General features: G+C 42.4%; 1 protein-coding gene across 1 annotated transcript in view; it reads left to right on the forward strand.

Annotated features, from left to right (window-relative positions):
* Nucleotides 1–24,099, forward strand: part of LOC111872623 — a 55,225-nt gene that overhangs the window by 4,678 nt on the left and 26,448 nt on the right. Inside the window, exons 2-4 of the mRNA XM_033754769.1 lie at nt 20,733–20,805; nt 23,249–23,292; nt 23,558–23,617. Coding sequence (XP_033610660.1) covers nt 20,733–20,805; nt 23,249–23,292; nt 23,558–23,617 — 177 coding nt within the window. The remainder of the gene's footprint in view (nt 1–20,732; nt 20,806–23,248; nt 23,293–23,557; nt 23,618–24,099) is intronic.

Genomic DNA, 24,099 nt, shown 5'->3' on the forward strand with positions numbered 1-24,099 from the left:
TACGGCTTGTCAAACTGGGAGGGCCATATGGCCCCCGCTGAGAACCACCGACTTAGAGCGTTGCGTAGAGCGTCGCGTTGCAGAGCCGGTGCGAAGGAGTTCAGAGCTGGCGTGCAGGCCATATTCTGCGACTCGTCTGGTCGCGCGAGTGCTTGCCTGTGTTCGGTCCACTGATGGTTGTTAATATGTAATTCTGGTTCAATAACGATTAGGCTATGGATTTTAGTTTCCAGATTGTTACGGAAAATTGGTCGAAAGAATTTGGCTAATGAGTTGCTGAAATGTAAATTATGGTCAATTAATAGATAACATAAATTTTCGATTATGGACTTGGTTCAGTAATTAAGTGGTAGGAAGTAACATTTGGTTTGCTAATTGTTTGTCGAAATATAAAAGTTGGTTACATGATTAATTGTTAGGATATGAACCTTGGTTGCAGAGTATGAAAATTAATACATTGATTGACAGTCAGAATTTGACTCACTAACTGAGTTATTGTGAGGGTATAAAAATTTGGTTTATTAAGATATAAATTCTGGTTAGCGAATGGTTAGAGTGTGAATTTAGTTCGCTGTTGTTGAATGAAAATTTTGGTATACTGACTGCAGAGTACAGAAATTTGGGTTACGCCATTAGGTTTAGTAGAAGATAGCCGGTGTCTCGGCCGATATTGGAACTCAGTATCTGCGAATAAATATATAGAGCAGTAACTCTAGACCAGTGGTTTTCAAAGCTTTAAACAACGTTCCGTTTTGGTTCTCACTAAAGCCTCATGCCCCCCGCCCCGCCCCTTGCACCCGCAAGCGTGTTATAAAAAAATGCTGTTCAACGTTGAGTACATATATTTATGTAGGAAGGCAGATGAGTCACGTGTTCAGACAAAACTTCACAGTTTCTTTAAACCTGCATTACTACATTAAAAAAATGTACAACATCTGATAGTAGTATATTTCAGCATCCTGTTGCACCGAGGTATTATTCTTATTCAGGTACACCGTCAATAATGCAACAATTATTTTTAAATATAAGAAATAAACCTCAAATATGTTTTTCATAAAACTTGTAACTTTCATCATCATCAGTAATCTGTCAGACGACAGGCCCACAGTCTCTTCCAAAACAGTTCCTCCACTTAATGCGATCTAGAGCTTTCTCCTTCAAATGACAGTATCCTCTTCTGTCCCCTAGGTCATCCAGCATCTTCTTACGTCTTCTTCCTCGCCGTCTTGTCACTTTTATCCGCCCCTCCATCTTTCCTTCAATAACTTCTTTTAGAAGGCAGTTTCTGCGTATAACATGACCAATCCAATTAGCCTTCCGTTTTCTTATTTCGTGTAGGATATTCCTCTGCTCACTGACTCTAATTAACACTTCTTCATTTCTCACATAATCGGTCAAACTGATCTTCTCCATCCTTCTCCAACACCACATTTCGAAACTTTCCAGATGTTTCTGATCTACTGCCCTGAGTGTCCATGTTTCAGCCTCATACAGAGCTATGCTCCAAATGTAGCATTTCACCAGTTTCTTCCTCAAATTTAAGTCCAATTTGCTGGCAAAAAGATTATTATTATTGCTAAATGAAGCTTTTGCCATGGCAATCCTGGATTTAATTTTACTAGTACACCTTCCATCATCTGTTAACAGTCTACCCAAATAATTAAAACATTTTACATTCTCCAGTCGTTTTTGATCTATCTTTATTGTGACTGGGGTTTGTTGTCTTGAAATTTTCATTACTTTTGTTTTCTCCAGATTCATTTCCATGCCATAGCACCTTCCAATTTCAGTTAATGTAGCAATCATGCCCTGTAGCACAGTTTCTTCCTTAGCCATTAACACAAGGTTATCTGTATATTTCACACTTTGAATAATTTACCCTCCTAATTTGAAGTCTCCGAGCCCATCCAGAGCTTCCTTGGTAAGGCATTCGCTGTACAAGTTGAACAGAATCGGTGATAAACAGCATCCTTGTCGAACTCCTCTTCCAGTCTGCACACTTCTTGTCTCCCCTCTGTCCAGTCCTACTCTATCCATGTACAGTTTGCTAGTCAATCATCTTTCACGCCAGTCGATACCTGTTTCCTTTAGGATCTGCATAGTATAAAATGTTATTACTCGTAAATATCGTTAAGACACTGAAAGTACAAGTTAACAACTAAAAGTGACTATTGAACTACTTCAGAAGGTCTGTAGTTCTACATATGTATCTTTTTTTTTTTTCAATTTGCAAAATTTTTCGGCCGTACATGGGCCATCTTCAGACAACTCTTAATTTGTGGGGAGACCACTGCACGGTCCACTTGTCTTTCTTGCTCCCATGGACGTGCATGGTGTAGTGCTTTATTACTTAAGAACAGGGAAAACTTTACAACTTTATTGCCATATTCTGTGGTCTATTGGTCAGAGTTCCTGGCTACATAACCTGAGGTCCCAGGTTCGATTATCGGCGCTACCAGATTTTCTGATAAGTAGTGGATCTGGATCGGGGTCCACTCAGCCTTGTGTGTATAATTGACGAACTATTTCAAGGAAATAGCGGCTCCGGTCTAGAAAAGAGATTTACTGGAGTCCCGAAACGTGTAAAGCTGTATTTATACATACTTACACATAGCTGGTTACACTTGACGGAATTATTATTCACTTAAAAACAAATTTGTCAAGTTCTTCCTCGTTGTGTAAGTAGGGTGAATTTGAATCCCTCGGTATTTCGGCATCAGATGGACCTTGCCCCATGGGGAGACGGCACAGTCTTGTTAGGATGGTGTTGTAAACCCAAAATAATCAATTTTCCTCTGTCTTCAATCTGGTTGAGTTTCCATCTCTCAAGGATATAAATGTTAGTGAATTAATAAAGATTCGACGCATATCAGTACTCTTATTTCTTTAAGTTCTATATCCATTTGTAACTTACTCATTGACTTACCAACGAAGTTTCTTAGCGGCATTGCTAGGTGCTTCGACAGGAAATGTAAATAAATATTTCTGAAATAACATAAAAAGTAAATATGTGAGAAATAGGTTTATAAAAAATGTAAAGTTGTCCCTGTGCCAAACTAATTAAACACCACGCCGTGAAGTTTTATGGGGGAGTGGATTTATAGATCCACATTTTCTTCATCTTGGCATTGGTTTGATGTGAATGGTCAGCTTCACGCCCGTTCCTCTTTACCCCCGGGGCAAACAGATCCCGGTACCCATTGGATAGGAGGCTTGGTGGGCCACAGAGCGGGTCTGGACACCGTTGAGAAAATTCTTGTCCCTACTGAGATTCGAACTCCACCCCTCGGTTGTCCAGCCCGCAGTCAGTCGCTATACCGACTACGCTATCCGTTTAATTCCAATATTACCTGAAAAACTCTGGTATATTTCGAAAGTAATTTATAATGTTTGTAGAATATGAAAGGATATTTGGAAACGACGGTCTGAAACGACGATTACTGAATTTTTTCAATTGACCTAGTCCTTCCAGCCGCACTATGACAATGGGGTTGACTCAGCCTGTAACAGAAATGAGTACCAGGAATTAATTTTCCTGGGTAGTAAAGCGCGGCCGGCGCATAAGGCTGACAACCTTACCGCCATATTTGAGCCGATTGTCTAGATAATGCGGGACCCTTAACGTGTCAACCCTATGGGCCTTCACACCCTGTTACAGGAATAGCTTTTACTTTCTTACTTTACTATTTAAAGTTTTACTAGCATAAGCTGTGGAACGTCCGGTCTGTGGATCCTAGTCTTAGTACTGTTCCATTGTCTTCATTATTCGCATCTGTAGTTAGCAAGAAAGGTCGCGTGAAATCAGTACTGAAGCAAAGGTTCAGTTATTAGGCATTGTTTAAGGTATTGAAAGCCTTATCCGTTTTATCATCCCACACATAAGACGTGTTCTCTTTCAACAAATGTGTCAGCGGTTTAGCTGTTTGCTAAAATTGGGCAAAAACCATCAGCAGTAGCCTGCTAAACCTAAGAAGCTTTTTAGCGGCAATGTCGATGTGGGAACTGGGAAATTCGTGACAGCTTCTACCTTCTTCTCATCATGTTTTACACAGTCTTTAGTTACATGTTATAAAAGTGCTACTTCTCGTTTATCAGGTTGCAGTTCTAGGTCATATTTTCTCATACTGGATGGTCATAGGAATTATAAGTGAGATTTCCAATTAAGAGGATTTTTAACCTCGAGGGAGAACACGTGAAGGGAAGTGCCCATACACACGTTTCTCCCCGAAGATGGCCAACCTCTTACTTTGTATTCACAAAGAATTACGAAGTGTAGACTACTCAATACTGGAAAAGGCGGACAAAGAATAAACTAGTAGGGTCGACCGTGGTGCATGGCACACGCTCAAGTCTCGCAAAATCAAGCTGCTGTTGAATATACAGGGTGTTTCAGAAAAGCTTTACATTTTTGAAAGCTTATATAAATTTATACAGAGGATATACACAACGTTTTGAACTGTAATAATGTAGCAAAAAAGAGGAGTTTCACGCTCGTGGTACTGTAGTACCTAATATCGCCAACGCGAGCGCTCACGCAGTTGAAATCAAGATGGCTACTTTCACATGTGCAGAGCGTGCTCGTTGTGTGTTTTGGTTCGAAGAAACTAAGCCTGCTATACAAGTTCAAAGGAAATTTCGCACTCAGCATCGCAAGGAACCTCCCAGTAGGCGTACAATTTACTGCTGGCACAAGAATTTTGTTCAGACCGGATGTTTTGTGCGCCATGCCAAACCACCCGGTCGGCCACGTGTTTCTGACGCTACACTGGAACAGATTAGGGAGAGCTTCGTTCGAAGTCCACGAAAGTCAACGCGACGTACGTCTCGGGAAACTGGTATTCCAAATGTTACTGTGTGACGAGTGTTACGAAAACGTTTACACTTAAAAGGGTACACACTATCCATCGTTCAACACCTTACGGATGCAGATAAGGAGGTTCGTAAGGAATTCTGTATGCAGATGTTTCATCGGATACAAGACGATGAGAAGTTTCTGGACTCCGTAATTTTCAGTGATGAGAGAACGTTTCATGTCAGTGGTAAGGTCTATACCCACAACTGCAGGATCTGGAGCAGCGAAAATCCACGTGTCTTCCCGGAACATGTTCGTGATAGCGCAAAGGTGAGCGTGTTTTGCGCCCTCAGTAAAGAAAGGGTGTACGGCCCCTTCTTCATGGAGACGACCATTGCCGGTATCGTATATGTGGACATTCTCCAAGAGTTCCTCATTCCACAGTTGGACGAAGATGACCAAGAAGGACGCAATCACATCCAGCAAGACGGCGCACCTCCTCATTACCTTGGAGAAGTGCGCGAGTACCTTAACGCCCGTTTCCCACGTCGGTGGATTGGTAGAGCGGCGCCGATAGCATGGCCACCTCGTTCCTCGGATCTTACTCCCCTGGTTTTTTTCTTATGGGGATTCGTTACAGTTGGAGAGGTCGTACCACCTTTGCCTGCAAATGTCGTTGAGCTCCGAACTCGAATTACAGGTGGGACGTCTGCCGCATTACCAATGGAAGTCGGATTGAACCATAACTATCCGAGGTAAAACTCGGTGTTTTTGCTATATTATGACAGTTCAAAATGTTGTGTATGTCCTGTGTATAAATTTATATAAGCTTTCAAAGTTCTAAAGCTCTCTTTGAAACACCCAGTATATTATAGTTAGAAATTTGCAAGAGCATGTGATACGAACTTTAGCGGTCAATTTCTCAAACTCGCAAACGAATGCAGGCTACGTAACTTAGCTCTCATACTGCAAGCGAACTTCTGATAGATATTTGCACTGATATTTAGTAGTGGGAATTAGTATACAAATGTGTTATGATCGGTTACATTTCTCCATCAGAATAAATATTTAAAAATTACAATTCACATATTTTAAAGATTTGATTGTCACATTTATTAGTGACTATAGACTGGGGTTGGTTTTGTTAATAGACGTATTGAGCACTTAGGGGTTGTAACTAAAAATAACTAACACTCTTGCTGATTTCTGCACAACAAATCTCTCCACGCAAAGTCTTCTCAGTCTTCTTTCAAAAGTCGTCACTTACTCGTAGTAAGGTGAAAGAAAAGGTAAACCTATCTCTGTAACAGGCCGTGGAGGCCCATAGGATTGTGAGACGTCGAGGCTCCCATATTTTCTAGACAATCGGCTCACTGATGGCGGTGAGGTCGTCAGCCTTACGAACCGGTCTCCCTTTACCACCCAAGTAGATTCCTGGTATTAATTTCTGTTAGGTTCTGAGGCGACGCCACTGCCATAGTGCGTCCGAAATTATTAAGTCAATTTATAAATCCAATAACCTAATTGGGAATCGAACTCGCGGCCTTCCGACTCACATTATAGTGCCTCTAACAGTTGTCAGCAATGGCCATTCCCCTACAGTGTTTTCACTAGACGTTTCCTGGTAACGAATCTTAACAATGGAGATTCTTCAACTTCCGTGGTCATGTTGTTGCCTTCTGGCTAACGCTCCACACTGAAATCTGAACTGAACCACTTTGCAAGGCTCGAACAGTAGACACCTTTTCCTTGCTAAAATTGGTACCTCTGGTGAACCTTGGAGACTTACCACGAAATCACCAGTGGACATGGGGCTGGGGTAGGATAATTGCTGATGGTATGTTCACCTGCAAAGCAATGTCTACACTTCACAACTGCTCCACATGTGGTGAATAGAGCAAGAAGAAATGTATCGTCACCCTGTCCTAATCTCACGACCACAAAGGGGAGGGAAACGCAGGCTCACGAATTGGTTCGCCGGAGAATCACTAGTCTCTTAAAGATGCGGCACAACTGCTTTGTCAAATATACCCTTGAGAACAGCTATACACCGACCCACTGCAACATCGTCAGCGACCTTCTCCATGATGGCAGTAACCTCCGCCGCCTCTTACAACAAGAATTGGTGCTCGATACAAGTTCCAAAACACAAAGAGCTGTCCCCTGCTTGCATTTGTGCTGCCGCCATTCTAGAAATATTCTCCGAATTTAATCTGCTCTGAAATTCTACGTCAGTGTAATTTGTATTTATTGGTGACGCCTACAAATGAACCTACTTATTCGTCCGGTGTTGACCATGCTTTTCCGAGAAAATGACGGCTAAATTGAAATCCTTAGACGATTCTCGGGTAATCATATAGGGAGTCATTCAAGGCCATTTCTGCAAAGGCCTCGCGAGTGAGATGAAAATGGAAAATAATTTCTGACGATTCCACATACTTACAGGCGAAATGACGGAAGAATCTCGATTTGTTGCCTGGTAATAAAAGATTTTTTATTTAGATAATAGCAGTCAGAATTACATTTGATTCTATAAGCTAATTAGCTGCAGTATTCCCCGTGACGTGAAGAGTGCTTATCCAGAGATAAGCCCTCGTTAACCCTCTCTCAGGTCGGCTGGCCAATTCCTTTTTAGTCTTCGTCCATTGTTTGGTTCCAGTAACGTTTGAATTAGTACGTTCTCATGTCCTTCTGTTTTGTTGAGGTATCTTGTGCTTTTCCCTTTTATGACTTCCTTTACTAGCGGCACTTTCAGGTCTTCATGGAGTGTTATATTGGAAACATACCATGGGGCGTTAGTAATCATACGTATGTGGGTCCCGTCATGTGATTGAGCGGACTAACACTCCTCTTGCCTGCCGGTACTTGCTAACTCCAGTGTGATAAACCAATTTCTAATACTCTGTCTCTTTCTTATTCCTACTCTACTGCTTGCTTACTATGGTAGACACACTTAACGTGATACATAAAATCTTATGTGTTAACTATTATAAAGAAATTATTATCTAAACAGAAATACTTCTTGACAATGTCTTAGTTATTATTCATTTCTTTTACCGAACGTAACAGTTGCTAGTTCGTAACCCTCATTCCTTTCGTTTCCCTACACATTCTTTACTACGTCTAGTTGACCCTAGCAATTTGTAAAATTTCTTAATCTCGAAAAAAAATTATTTTATTTTTTTTTTTAAGATTTTGGCTGTTACCTTCATTTGGTATTACGTTAAATACACTCCTGGGCTGAAATTTAGCTTACAAATTTAATCGGCACAAATGACAATGGATAGGCTAAGTTTATGTCGCCTGGTCGACTTCCTCTTCATCCTCGATCCTCTCGGCTAAATAAATTTGAGATTTTTAATACTGAAAAGCCCCCATATCTTGTCTTCTGCATCCTCTAATTCATATGTAGAGGGACTAGTTTTTCGGTGGATCAGGTAGGGACCCTCATACGGTAGCTGAAACTTGCTAATGATCCCGTGTGCTGCATCTGAATTGGGCTGGCGTTTCACTAGTACTAACTCCCGTAAACTAGGTTTCCATTTTGTTCTAGCGGTCTTACGTCTTCGGTTCCGACGGTGAGCTTTTAATTTCATCCTAGCGTAGGCTTTTATTAGTTTGTCAGCTAAGGCGTGTTCCCTAGGTAACTGGTCTGCATCCTTCTTCAGCAATTTGCGGGAATCATCCGGCCTCGGATTCGCGCCGAGCAACTCCATGGGGTCGTACCCCGTAGATGAGCTTACTGAAGAATTAAGCCAGTTTTCAATGTACGGCACGAGTTCTGGCCATTTCTTATGGGTCTCGTGGCAGTAGATCTTAAAGTATTTACCTAATTCGCGCATAATGCGTTCGGTAGGGTTACTTTCTGGGTGTCGAATAGGACAGTATTTACACTGGATGCCCAGTTCCGCCAGTGCCTTCTGCCATGCCGGACTCGCAAATTGCGATCCACGATCTGACAGGATCACCTCAGGTGTAATCACTCTCTGAAAATGGTGTTCCCTGAGTTTCTTCAGACAGCTCCGAGTAGTAGCTGCCTTTAGTGGGTAAAGGGTAACATGCTTAGTAAAGAATTCCGGGCACACCAACAAATATTTTACTCCACCACGACCTGTAGGGAGTGGCCCATAGAGGTCTAAGGTCAGTAATGCTCCTGGTCTTGTTGGTAAATGAGATATTCTTTCAATCTCGTATGCCTTGTTAGGATGATTTGCCCGCTGACAAATGTCGCAGTGCGCCACATATTTTCGCACTTTCCTACCCAAAGATTTCAAGTAGAAAGATTGCGAGATCTGGTACATACACTTATCAGTGCCCTGATGCCCTAATAACGTATGCACGTAATTGATCACCATGTACTCTAGTTGTCTAGGTAGCATGGTCCTCCAGCAACAGTGCGTCCTGTCGTTTTTGCAGTACAGGATATTATCTCTAAGCATGTACCTACCCTCTAATTTAGTGGGGTTACTCTCCAATTCTTCCCTTATCTTCATTAATGTAGGGTCACCAAGTTGGTGTTCCGACCAATTGCCTAATTCTTTCATAGGAGTCCTGTCGATACCCAAATCTACTTTCGCCACAAACATCTCTCTAGGCTTCATTACTAGGTCGCGGCCCTCTCGGCTTAACACAGTGGGGTTGCGGAACAGCAGATCTTCAAAGACGTTCTTTGTGCCTTTAATATGGACAATTTCTAAATCATACTCCTGAAGTTGCATTACCCAGCGCGTGACTCGGCTTAAGGTCAAATTACACCGCTTCAGAAATGACAAGGATTTATTATCTGAATATACTGTGACGGAGTGACGTATCACATATATCCGGAATTTCTGAGAGCATAGGCCACAGCGAGCAACTCCTGTTCGCAGGTGGTGTACCTCCTTTCTACTGGGCTCAACACTCTGGAAGCAGTTGAAATAATTAAAGTCTCACCGGAGCCGCTCTCTTGTGTCAGAATCGAGCTGATTCCCAGTTTGCTAGCATCAGTGTAAATTGCATATGGGAGATCATGTGGGTGGATGAGTTTGATGCTGCGCGCAAAGCTCTCGCGCAAGCACATGAATGCTTCCCCTGTCCATACCCACTTTACACCTTGCTTCAAGAGAGGCGTCAAGGGTGCCACATAATTTGCATAGCCAACAACGAACCTGCTATGAAAATGTCCCAAGGAATTGTCGCAATTGCTTACTGTTCCTTGGTGCTGGGTAATTTAGAATGGCGTGTATCCGATCAGGGTCAGCTGACACTCCTGTTCGATCGGTACAATGGCCCAAGAATTTAACTCCGTCTTTGCAGAAACGACACTTAGTAGCATTAATAGTGAAGCCTGCCTTAGTAAGTTTACCGAGTACGGTATCCAGATGCCTTAGATGGTCTTCAAACGTTTTAGAGTGTTATCAGAATGTCATCCATGTAAAACACAACATTTTCAAGGTGGTCTCCACCCAGGGCTAATTTAGTAGCGCGTATAAACGCCGGTAGGGAATTTCTAATTCCATAGGGTACCCTTTTAAACTGGTACACAGTCGAATCAAATAGGAAGGCTGTGTATTTCCTAGAGTCCTTATGAAGTTCGATTTGTAGGTAAGCAGAACTGAGATCTAGGGAAGTAAAGTACTGGGCTCCCTCAAATCTCTGTAATAGTTCTTGCAGTGGTGGCGCTCTCTCATGATCGGGGACCGTAAAGTGGTTCACCTTACGGGCATCCACGCAGAGTCGAATATTTCCTCCTCCCTTGCTAATTACTGTCAGAGGGTTCAAAATAGGTGAGGTGCTAGGCTTCACAATGTTATCTTCTAGCATCTAATTAATTTGCTCCCGGACGGCTGGACGGACCGCGAAAGGTATCTGTCTAGAGTACCCTATAATGGGCGTATCTGTCTGTACATGGAACTTATACTGCAACAAATTACACCTCCCAGGCTTAGTCGTCATATGGCTCAGGTACTTTATCAAGACTTCACATAGTCTACTTCGCTCTAGGGCTGAAAGACTTGTCACTTGTTCAACCAAGCCGGACACGTCGGTCTTCCGTAACGACCTGGGTTCGGGGGAATGTGATCTAGATTTATGGATGGGGTGACCTTGTGGCAGGATTTTTTTACGGGCTTAATCTCTAACCCTTGGTTGGAGTCTGCAACTCTACTGACAGAGCCTCGGTCCTGGTGATTCCTATTCTCCGCAGCATCTACCTTGACACGCGTAATTTCGTTAATGAAACGGTCGCTTCCTGCGACACCAGTAAGGGAAGCACAGTCCCTGTATACTTCATCTGACCTACTCTCGGTCTCACTACAATTGAGTTGAGTGCCGTCTTGTGACTCACTGCCAGTCAAAATTGTTCGGTGGGATGATAATTCAAGAACAGCTGTGAACTGCTCCTAGAAGGGGAGTCCTTTCAGGATCAGCTGATGGGTTTGTAGGTCGCTGACCTGAGGATGAGTGGTTTGGGCAGGGAGATTCCCCTGTCACACTTCGCTCATTACGTCTTACCACCGGACACTCGGCTTTAGCTGAAAAAGTCTGTTCTCTCATTACGCCCTCCCGGACATAACTGAATGTCCCCGAGTTGAAATTGATCCTAATGCCATATTCTTTCAGAAATTGACAGCCTATAATCGCTTCGTTACTGAGTTGAGAAGAGATCATGAAAACACTTTCAAAGAAGTCCTCGCCCACTGTAAATTCGATCAGTGCCTGGTGACGTATCCGCCTGGATCGCCTACCAAACGCCGTCACTAGAACACTTTCTACCTGTAACACCGGGATTTCCACACCCGCTTTAATGAGCTTCTCATATGCTCCCTCTGACAGGAGATTCACTTCACTACCTGAATCTAGCATTGCGTTAATCGCCCATTTACCTGCTACTTTAATCTCGATCTGTGGACTCTGGACTAGCACAGCGTCGTTAATAAATAGTACTACACAGTCGGTGGTTTCTCTCACCTCACTCTTCCTAGAATTTCTACCTATCTCACCCTCTCCTCTAGGGTCGTTAGTTAATTTAGATGCGCTGGATGAACCTTGAAAATTGCTGGGTTTACTAGCGGGAGACATTCGGTCCGCAATGACTCCAGTCGTTAGTTTCTCGAATGCTCACCCGAACCGGTGGGTTGCACCTGTTCCTGAGACCCTTGAAAAGGGGGAACGTTGGGGTTAAGATTGTGGGAGCCTGAACCTTGGTACTCTCTATCCCTGTATCCTTCGTTGCCTCCATTGAGTCTCCAGTTGCCATTACGGCGGTTCTGGGAGCGCGAATACTGAATGTGCCTAACCTGGGTTTGTGTCTGAACCCTGTTATCTCCTCTAACTGGGTGCGTAGCCTGTCTTACTGCTTTGGGGTGTTGCGTTTGGGGCTGGTTAGGAGTCCTGTGGAACCCTTCTCCTGCTTACAAGACCTCTACCCTTCTCAGGAGGTCTAATGTATCCCCGATAGTTTTTAGTTGATTCGTCAGCATCGCTCCCTGGACCGCCACCGGGAAGTGGTAACGCACCGCTTCTATAATTTCAGGATCTGATGGCCTAGGATCCAGATACGATGCCATAGTGGTGTACTTGAGGAAGTGGCCAGACAGTGACAAGCCAGACTGTCTATTGTACTTGGCTTGGTACAAGTTGCACTTGCTCAAGCTCTGGCGAGCCGCTCCCCACCAGGAATTCAGAAATTCTTTCTTAAATGCTTCGTAATCAGCCAAATTCCGGCTGACAGCCTCCACCCACTGTTTACTCATGTGCCCTATTATGGACCTATAGGCTACTGTCAGTTCTAAACTCTTAGGTACATTTCTTAATTTTATGAACTCATCAAGGCGCCGGAGATATAATACCGGGTTTGTGTCCGAATCGTCATCAAAGAAGGGCAAAGGCAGCTCTCAGCTGGTTAGGAAAGTAGCCACTGAGACAGGTTCGGTCATTTCATTCACACTGCTAGTTGCACCCATGTTACAACGGGTTGGCCGGCAAGAGCAGCTGTTGTTCCCTCCAGCCTGCCCTTCGTTGCCAATTGTACCTTCCTGATCCCTTGGTTGCTCATCCGACTGCACTACTGAAGGAGAGATTGCGCCGTGGCCTATCGTACGCACATCCACCAAATTGTGCTTACTCTGAATTTCCCCAATTTTGCTTTCTAGTGCCATAAATTTTGCGTCTACTTGCTCAAATCGGCGTTCCACCGCAGTTTTCTCCTGACTGGCTGACTTAGTGGTTTCTTTCAAGTTCTTCTGGAGCGTCCATTATTGCTTTCTTGACCTAGCTGGGCGAGGTTAGCCTCGAACCCGGACCTATGGTGTGCTATTTGGCCCGTAAGTTCATTGATTACTACCTGCGTGTTAGTCTGGGACTGCTCCAATCGGTCCTCGAAGTCCGTACTAAGGGCCTGCATTTGTCTTTTTGACCGCTGCAAACTCCGTCTCTGTTTCCTGCTGTGCCTTCCCGACTAAGTTAGTTAGGCGTCTGGTTTCCAAGTCTAATTTGGCCGCAAATTCCTTCTTGGCCTCCTGTGTTTGTGACTCAAATCCTTTAATCAACTTATCGTTTTCAGATCGTAGGTCAGTCCTGACACTGAATATCTGCTCTAATATTTTCCTGGAACACCTGCTTTTGTTCTCGAAGAGTGTTAAGTTCGGCCCTAACGCTTTTCTGTAATGTTGCATTGCTTTACTGGATAGCTGCAATTATCCCCGCAAGCATTTTAGTTCGATAGAATGGCCTGCACCGAGTAACTCGGGACTAGGAGTTCCAGCCTCGACTTCCGGTCCTACTGTTGAAGCATCTGGCTGAGGTCCTACCGCTACTTCTTGGGATGAAATGTCTGTTCGGTCACTGGGTTCTGAAGCTGAACGGAGTTTATGACTGCCCTTAGGTAACCCAATTCAGAACCTCTTGCCCAGGAATGCACGCTATAACTTGTGCGCAAAAGCTAAGGGACTTCACACGAGTGATAACATACAGTATAAGGTCAGTGGGAATCCCAAGAGCTTTGGTTGCATTTTGCCTTAAGGGCAAGCAAGTCCAAGACCTTATTGGTCAAATTTAAAATAATTAGTTTATTCTAACCAATCATCTAACACTACCCAAGTAGTGAAACTGTGAGATAGAATTTGCGTGGGTTGGCTTCACCACGCTTTGGCGAAGCTGACGCCAGGCAGACACACGAAAGTGGGGCATTGAATAAAGTAGACGTGTCCGAAAGTGGAACACAGAAAAGTCAAACCTCGAATAGTTTAGACGTGTCCGGGTATACTCAGAGAATTGAATCAACAAAACAACATCCGAAAAAGTGGATTATAGCAGTGTAACAACCCCCTATAAGTGTAATCCAGTGTAAGAGTGAATAAATAAAAGCAACCACCATTCGAGTTAGTCTACATTCAATAAATAGGGTCACCCCGAATGTAACCCGTGCAACACCCTGAGAGGGTCTCATGCCCTACCAGGAACTCCTAGGTCTCCTCCACCCCACTGACGCCCAACCTACCCTGAGATAGAACCAAAGTGGTAAAAGGGGGGAAACGGGAGTGACTGAAAAGAAGAGGAGCCAGCAGCAGCGGTGGCGGGAAGGACGCTACCGGAGACGGGACGGTTGCAGTTCACCTAAACTGCCTAAGTCCTCTGGCTGCTCACTTTGTCTGTTGCTCATATTCTCCCCTGCCTGTACTTCCAAGTCCTCTGGGCATATTTATACCGTCCTACTCCGAAGTGCACGGCTTGCCATTTTACTCCACCACTAACCTTTTCGACGGTGATTGTTGACTTTTGTTGGGTTGGCTGGAGACGCAGAACTGGTAGTTTCCAGCTCCGTCCTTAACCGCTTTCTGTAGGATGAGCTGCCACGTGATTCCTGATGATCGTAGTTACGTGTGTTGTATGTAGCGTCGTAGCTGACTCTTCTCCCATTTATCCCGCCTTCGTCGAGATATCGTGCTGCCACGTTGTCGCATCACTTTCCTCAGTATAACCGCTCACTCCGTTGGTGCCACCTTCCTTCTCTTACTGTCCTTTTGGCCCCTTGGTCGCTGGTTGTAGCTGCTGCTCTAGCCGTTCCCTCTCACCTGTTGGTACTCGGAGTTTGCAGGTTGCTGCTGCGTCCTTTTTATCCAGTTCTGCTTCCCTTTTTTGTTGTGGTTGTGGATAATTGTTTGTGGGATATGGGTTACTTTAATACTGGGCGCCAGTAAGCTTACTATACAGGCTTACATTTCAGTAAAAGGGGGGGGATGAACCGGAAACTAACACTTTCACTTAAACTCTTAAGCCAAAGTAAGATTCACATTAAATTTTGCAGAGTTACTCAGTGACGCTAATTTTTCGACTGTACACTTGGAGAGTTTTTCAGAGACCCCTCCAGCAGGCTGACTCTGCTTTGAAGCCAGAAATCTTCACAGCTTCAACTCCGCCTCCAAGTTACTACCCTAATTTCTGCTGATTGGAACAGTTCGAATTTGGGGAGTTAACCATAATTCTCACTGCTCCAATCACCTAGCTTTAAATGGGACTTTGGACCTTAAAGTCCTAACGTCCTTTATGACAGCTGCTTGAAAAATTATGCCAGTAGCGTGGGTTGCTGGCCTTCCCATTTTTTACTTAACGGGGTTCAAAAATCTGTCAAGTGTAACTTTACCAAAGGATCCCGCCGGTCTAATTTCGAACTGAATTTCCAAGAAAAAAACTGCGGGGTGCTTCCTACCTGGTCTTTGTAGCAGTGAAGTAGGCCCTATTCTTGAAACCAAGAATCGGGCTAAGTCACCTTTCAATGTTCCTTACTACATCCTATGCTTAATTGCTCTAAGGCCTGTCGTCCATTGGAAGCGGAAAGTTGCGATGAGGAGTTCGTCCGAACACGCACGGAAACGGCCGAACGATCCTAACAGCTTACATCAGGTTAAGAGTGCGTCCATTGGTAGCAGCACTATTCGTCCGTGAACGCGCGTATACTTGCGAACTGCGAAATATCCAGATTGGTTTGGATTTTTCGGACGAAGAGCTGCGTTCACCACCTACGAACTGATACTGTTCAACCGAGAAATCTGTCGAGTAGTGTTCCTGACATTGCGGACGCCTGTATTGAGACAGGCACTGATAATATTACAACACAAAGTGAATATAATGATGCATTTTCTACTCCAGATTTTCAATCAGATATCGAGAATGATGCACCTGTAAATACGTCTCCGGCACAAAAAGAGCATTTCAAAAGTCCGCTAAAAAGAGGAAAGAAAAGAATTAATTACGATGACAAATTCTTTGAAATAGAATCTAAAAAGTTGAGTTACTTCCAAAAGAGCTCTCAAATGAAGCAGGATAGTGACTATCAATTTCTGATGAGCTTGCCTGAAGAAAGACAGCTGCGATTACGCGTGAAATTGATGGATGTTTTACTGCAGGAACAGGAGGATCGAAACAGCAGTGTGATGTCCACGTCAATGTTTCGCCTCTATCCTTTGAATCGACTTGCATTTCCCATAATAGTTCCCACAGCAATGAATTAGTAACAGACCAGAACAATGCCGCTGTGTATTATAGTAATTTCGCTCCTTTGTAGAAAGAACGGTTTGTATGTAGTCAATAAGAAGCAAGAATAATATAACATCGATGTAATATTTTGTTTTCTCAAACTCTTATCAAATCCTGAACTTAACGTTACGTTCTTCAGGTGAAATAGTTTCTCGGAAGTTACTGTACTACTTCAACTGATATACTTAGCTTAATGTGTATTCAAATGTATCTTGCTTCATGCGAAAATAACCAAAATACTGTGACTCGTCCTCTTGTAAATCACTCCATATATGAGAAAATTCATCAAACGTTTTGTCTTTTTGATAAAATTTCACCAATCCACTCTTTTCTCCTATTCTGTGCTCGTCACCTAGCCAGTAAAGGAGTATCTAACGCGTACAGATCACATAAATCTTCAGACAGCGCCATGACAACGTGAATGGCATCGGCCGAACACGCATCCAAAGGACGCGCAATGAACGCACGAATTCGGACGAACAGACTCGCACAGATTCGGCCGAATCGCAGTTCGCAGGTTTCCGCTTCCAATGGACGACTAGCCTAAAAAGAAATATTGATTACAAATAAAGCTGGTGGTGTCAGTGGTACGGCTACAGTAGTATCTTTGACTGACATCTTTGGATTATGGAAATATTGGTTTTGCTAGCACATCCCCATATTTCCACTCCATATAACCAAATTGGTTTTATTATTGTTTTGTAAAGTAAGATTTTGTTGTCTAATGAGAGCCTGTAATATCTTCCAATTGACCAATGCATATCCTTGATTTTTAGATCAATCTGTTTGTGTTTTTTAGTAATGTGTTTCTTCCAGGTTAGATGGTTGTCTAGATGAATACCTAAGTATTTTGTGCTGGGTGATTCAGGTATATGTATGTTATTAAAGAAAATTGCAGGACATTGTTCTCTTCTTAGACCGAAGTTTACTTGCAGTGACTTGGTTTCGTTGATTTTTATTTTCCATGTATTTGTCCACACTTGTATTTGATTTAGATGATTTTGCAAAGTGAAGATAGCTATTGCTGGATCTATGTTGGTTGAGAGGATCACGGTATCATCCGCAAATGTGCCCATTGTTGTGTTGGCATTGACTGGTAGGTCTGCTGTATACAGTAAATAAAGTAGTGGTCCTAAGACACTGCCTTGTGGCACATCTGATTTTATTGCGAAATTGTTAGATATAGTATCATTGATTCTCGTTCTGAACTCTCTGCCATTTATATAGGATTTTAGCAAGTGGAAATAAGTGATGGGCAGATATTTCTTGATTTTGTACAGTAGTCCTGGATACCATACCTTATCAAAGGCTTGATTTGCATCGAGGAAGACCGATATGCAGTATTCTTTATTTTCTAATGCTTTGTGTATTTTGTGTGTTATTCTATGTATCTTCTGTACAGTGGAGTGGTTTTCTCTAAAACCAAATTGATGGTGTATCCACTCTTCTGTGTTTGGGTCAGACCCTGTTCTTTTTATGAGAAGTCTTTCGAGGAGCTTAGATATGATGGGTAATAAACTTATAGGAGTATAGGATGACACACTATTAAGATTTTTGCCTGGTTTGGAGATCAGGATTATTTCTGCTGTTTTTAGCTGATTTGGCCAGTATTTATATTTGAGAACAGCATTAAATATATATGTGAGAAGTATTAACCCTTTCCTTGACATTCTTTTAACAATATGGGGTCACTTCGACAATGCCAGATGCTTTTCTTGAATTTAGGAAAGCTATTACCTTTTGCACTTCTTTAACTGTAAAAAAATTTTATTTCTGGTATAATGCTGATATTTTCAGATATCTGTCTTTCTATTTCTTTGTCAGTATGGTGTAAAACCTGTGGCAAAATGTTCAGCAAACATAGGTGCTTTTTCTTCTTCACTTCTTGCCCACAATGTTTGCGGCGCCATTTCATTTCTTATAGGATGTATCTGTGTCTTGGTTTTCGAGATGGTATTGTCATGTCTGTTAAGGCTGGTTGTATTTTTAGAGAAGGATCTTTCTCCTGCCTCTTTTATTTTACACTTCAGCCTATTACTTATATGGTTATATGTTGTTTTATCTATTGGTGCTTGACTTCTATGCCACCTTGAACTTGCTCTTCTTTTCTGAGCTATGAGTTTTTTAATTTCAATTGGAACATTTCTTGTGTTATTTTGGAAGGTGATGTTAGATGTAGCATCTTGGGTTGCCTGTTTTATAGTGTTGATTAGAGAGGTTAGTGTGCTGTCAATTTCCATTGCCCTCTTAAGTCTCACATTTAGATTTATATCTTCTTGTAGTGTCATCCTGTATTTTGTTGTTGTTGTTCAGTTTACTTCTTGGTGTTTTGTGAATATTATGACTACTGTCAGTGGGTATAATTGGTGTGTGATCTGAAGAGAGATCGAGACTGCGTACCACATACATGTAATCTGAAGAGATTCCATTAGTAACGAAGAAGTCCAAGAGGTCAGGGGTTCTGTTGGGATCTGTTGGCCAGTATGTCGGCGTGCTTGTTTACAAGTGCAAATATTTTTGCTGTTGTAATGTTTGTGATAATTCTCTGCCTCTGATCGTTTTTAGGCCAGATCCCCATAAGGTGTTCTTGCCATTATAATCTCCGCCTGCTACAATTTTGTGTCCCAGCGTTTGAAAGAAATCGTTGAAATTCGCGTTTTTGATGATATGTTTTGGTGGACAGTAAACTGCAGCAACAGTTAACTCGTATTGGGTCATCTTTACTGTTATCACTGTGGCCTGTAGGTGATTTAATTTGTAGTTGGGGAGCTCATAATGGTTAATAGCTCTTGTAACCGCTCACTTCGGTTGTGCCCTTTTCGTTGTGTGCCACTCCACCACCGCTCACTTCTTTGGGTTCTTTACTTTAATGAGTAGGGCTGGGTTCCTATCCCAGGGTCTTATAAGGGTCTGGCTCGGACAGGGCAGGAAGAACACTTCACTACAAACACCCACCTTTCGACGGTTGCACTTGGTAGTCCTTTAATACCTTCCGGCTTTCTGAATACAACTGAATTTCTTACTACTGTTGCTTTGTACTGTACTTATACTATTCTACGGAAGGGCCGTAGTGGTAAATTTAGTGTCCGACTTTGCCGAAAGAAGTGTCAAGACTTTTCGAGGTGGAATGCCCTCTCTCTGAATTCTGAGGTCCACGAACCCCAGACTCCAAGAGAAATCCACTCCTACACTTCTGCCATTGGTTAAATTTTCAAACTAGGAGGTTCCCTAAATTTTGAATTACCAATCATGTTGCTCTGCTATGTGATTCTGGCAGATGCTGACCTGACGCTAAGGGTGACAGCCCCTTGATGCATTACAGTCAGGGTGTGAGGCTCCGGCCGTCCCACTTCTAAGTTATTGCTGTCCCAAGCTGTCAGCTCTCATTTTCTCAAAGCCTTTCCGACGTTGCTGAAACTGCCAGAATTCCAGGAAAGTACCAGATGTTACTTCCTGTTCACATAGCAAAACTTGAACTATGTCCCTTCCGCGTGTAAGAGCTGGCTATCTGCCGGATCTCTTTGTTTGTAATATTGTTAATCTTAACTTAATACAAAATTTAATTTTCACACAACACTCCTCCAGTCAGAATGGACGGTTACGCTCTTTTTATTAATATAACAGTTCCTCCATGTGCTGTAGTGTCGGGATGGTTAGTGGAGTATGTTAAATACTTTGGTATATTGAAGTAAGATCTATCAGGGAAATGAGTTTCACTTATCAGCATAATGTCTGTGATGTTGTGTTGAAGGAATATCTCTAGTTCATTTTTTTGCTCGAGAAGGCAGTTGGCGATCCATGGTGCAATTCCAAGGAATTTAATGGATTTGAGATATTAACGTTGATAGCATGTTTAATATCATGCTGTCTTGTTGGGTGAGTTGTTGGAAGATTGCTTTAAATTCTTCAAGAAATTTGGTTAAATTAGTTGTATTTTTGTTGTTAGTATTTTCCCTTGCTTCTCCTAAGTATGTGATGTTTTGTTCTTGGTTTCTCTTCCCTTTAAGTGGTTCTGAATAACTGATTCCTAGTTGTAACTGAGCTGGTTGACTTTGGGTTAGTGCGTTGTGTTGAATGTTAGTCTATTGTTAGTGTTATTTGGTTGTTTCAATAAACTGTAACAATATTCACATACTCTGTAATTAGCCTGATATGGACCTCCTCCGACTACACATTTTGCAGGCGTGTTTTTTGATTTTTGCAGCTCTGTGTGCTGTGCGACCGATCACATTTTACACATACATAATGGTTTGTTACAATATGATCTTGTATGACCATATTGTCGGCGTCGCATGCACTGTGGGATCCCTTTGGCCTTTCATGGAGGTTCTACAATTGTTTTGTTTTTTAGTCTTGCTAGTTTGTAGATTTCTTTGTTGTTAGTGTAATAAAAGATAAATCTATTTTTTTCCATACATTGTTTCAGGCAGAAATGTTTTCTTACGAACTTCTGTTCCAGATTTGGTTTGTAGTTTCGGCAGGCACCCTGTTTGTGGCAGGTAAGTAAAATATTTTCACATGTTAGTGACTAGATACTGGGTTTGGATTGATTACTTTATTTACTGTACAGTTATGACTCGTAACTACAAATGATTATAATTTACACACACTACAAATAAATACGGCAAGCACAAAAACATAGCAGATTGTTATAGTCTTCACTGGTCATTGCGAGGTAATATCAAAGTCAAGTCACATCGCGACCAATGAACGGTCAGTCCATTCGTTTTGGTTTCTGACCCCCTTTGGGGTTCATGACCAAGTCTTAGTTACTTAACAGACAGTTACGGTTATTTCGATATGGGTCGGCCTCTCTGACGAGAGGACAGATCTCACATTTGTCAAAGTCATTGACCGTCTATTGTCAGTATATTCTGATTGTTTGCAGGTTTACATGTATACTAGATAATATAATAATGTACATATATAGTAGCTGTGAAGTCCTTTATTCCCGATCCAATATCTGATCTTTTTCACACCTTTATTATACATAATCTGCAGAGTGCTATAAATATATATCTGCAGTAAGTACTGGCTCGTGAATGAGTTATGCCCAGTGGCATAAGTGATACTCATTTTTGTTTTCAATTAGATATGATTTGAATGCTTGTATTGGGGTTTTACTCAGGCCTCTCTTGTAGAGTTAGGACGGTGTGTCTTCTGAGTCTGTGTAGTTTCGCTATTGTCTAACATTTTTGCTGCTAGTGCATTTGTGTGCTTTTCTAATTTTCTTAAGAATCTGGTATTCCACTTTTTTATTTTACGGAGCACTGTTTTCATTTGGAGACCTTCATGGATCCTGTGGTTGTTTACGTAGCAAGGTGCGTTCCAATAGGTCGGAGGTCTTGGATTGAAAGCACTGGACGAGTTCGATGGTTGAGCTGTTTTCTTTTGGTTTTGACATGCTTTGCCCATCTCATTTCACTTCTTTCTTGGGTGGTTCAACATGGTCTATTTTCACTGTCAGACAGGTTTGGTTGCGTAGGATGAATGTAATTTGCGTAGATTTGCTTCAATTTATTTTAATTCTCCATTTCTTCGCCTAATCAAGTTTATTCACGGTGGCTTGGAGTTTCATTGAGGCTATTGCTGGACCTTCATGTGTGTCTAAGATTGCTGTAACATCCGTGAAGGTAGCAGTTGTGTTGTCTGATGTAAAGAGGTCGCTTGCGTGGATAAGATATAGGACAGGTCCTGAGACACTTCCTTGTGGTATGTCTGCTTTTGTTTTACTTAAGTTTTTGGTTTCGTCTTTGAATTTTACTTGAGAGGGTCTATCCGTTAAGGGACCCATTCACGTATGAGTCTGGCTCGGTGAGCTTGACTCTGATGAATTTCACCATAAGTGGATGAGCTGACTCCCAACTTTGCGACAGAAACACGGACGAGTCGGGCTCGCGAGCCAGACTCGTACGTGTATGGGCCCCTTCAGATGTGATTCCAATATTCAGTAGTCTGCATAGGGAAGGTTTCTCTGATACTGAACAAGAGGCCTGGGTGCCATACTTTATCATACGCTTGTGTGATGTCTGGGAACGCCGCATAGCAGTCAGTTCCTCTTATTATCTGTGCAATTCGGAGTATACTTGTTCTATGGTAGAGTGTTTCTGTCTGGGAGGTGTTGGGTTTCTTCTACTACCTGGCGTAATCTCTTGAGTACTGCTCTTTCGAGGAGTCTGTTCTTTACTGGGAGTAGGCTCATAGGTCTATATGAGCTGGCTTCCGCCGCGGTCTACGAGATTCCGGAATCATGTGACCTGCGTGACTTTCCATTGAAGTGGCGAATGTCCCGTCCTGATAGTCAAGTTACATTTAATGTGTAACATGTGCGTATTGTTGTGTGATTCATAACCCACAGATACGATATCCCCTTTCACCAGTGAGACTATCAGTAGATGGAAGCACGCTGTTAATACTGTAATTCTAGGCGTCAATACAATGGTTCCACAGTTCCTAACATACATAATTTGATATTATGTATATGGGTTAGAGTAGACCGTGGAGTAGCACAGGTGGTTAGTAGCTCACCCATCTTCTTTCACTGGGTTCCATCTCAGAAAATGCCTCTTAATATTTGTGACGGACAAAGTGGCACTGGGCAGGGTTTTCTCTTTGTGCTCCAGTTTCTCCTACCAGTTCTCATTCCACCGTTCGCCCCACGCCTGCTCTATATTTGAGAGAGTTTATGCTGGCTTTTGTGAATTACCCGATTTTTCGTGTATTCGGGAGGCAGTACGTGTAGTTAATTTTAATTGCACTGATCTAAACAGACAGTGAAATAACGTTGTGTGTTTTAAGGGGTTGCCATGCTGTGAAATTACCCGGGCTTGCCCTGCTCTTTTGAAAGAGAAGAAATTGGCATTTCTGTAACAATTGAGATATTTGGAGTGTAAATGTGCATCTGTGTAGCATTCTCATGTCGTTTTATTTATTATTTTTCAGGTATCAATGATTATATTCGTGGAATTGTTAAGGAAACTTTGACCGTAAGTTTCAGAAAAGCAATAATTTATGCATAACCTCTAGCTTGTCTCTAAGTAGCTCCCTACAAAGAATAACAATTTTGGCTAAATTATGTTTTGAAATGTTTTCTGAGAGAGAGATTCGTTCAAATTTCCTTGAAGGGATTTGGAAAATAATAAATTTCGATATATTTGAAAGGTATCTTTCAGAAACTTAGTCACTTGATCAGTAGATGAGTTCCCAATACAATTAATCCTTATACATCTCTTGTACTGGTTTTTGTTCCAGATGGAGGAGGTATATTTCATAGCCGGCATTATTGCATTCATCCTTCACTTGTTCCTTGATGTAAGTTCCTTTGACAACTTATTCTTTACTTATTAAGCATCACTGTCTCTAGACAAAGGGCCAAATTAAATACAGGGTGTCCCAGGAGGAATGTGCCAAACTTCGGGAGGGTGTTCCTTATGTTAAAGTATGCCGATATAACCCAAAACACCTATGTCCAAAGTTGAACGGTTACGGAGATAATGGCCCGAGAAAAGTGTGGTCTTCTTGCAGGTCCACGCACTGTGGACAGTCAGCTGTGACTGTTATCTGTTTGTACTTGTGTGTGGTGGTGTCACACTCGCCGTGATCTCATGCACAACCTACAGTTTACGTTGCGGCGGGGTCGTGAATGGGTGGTAAATTAGTTGTGTGATGAGTTGCTGAAATGCCTCTTGTGTTTTCACACGTGGAATATTGTGATATGCATTTTGTGTGTGGATTTTGCGGTCGCAATGCACGTGCTGCTGTTGAAGAATACCAAAGGCGTTTTCCCGATCGAA

The sequence above is a fragment of the Cryptotermes secundus genome, unplaced genomic scaffold (genome assembly GCF_002891405.2).
Source record: "Cryptotermes secundus unplaced genomic scaffold, Csec_1.0 scaffold1982, whole genome shotgun sequence".
Classification (NCBI taxonomy): Eukaryota; Metazoa; Arthropoda; class Insecta; order Blattodea; family Kalotermitidae; genus Cryptotermes; species Cryptotermes secundus.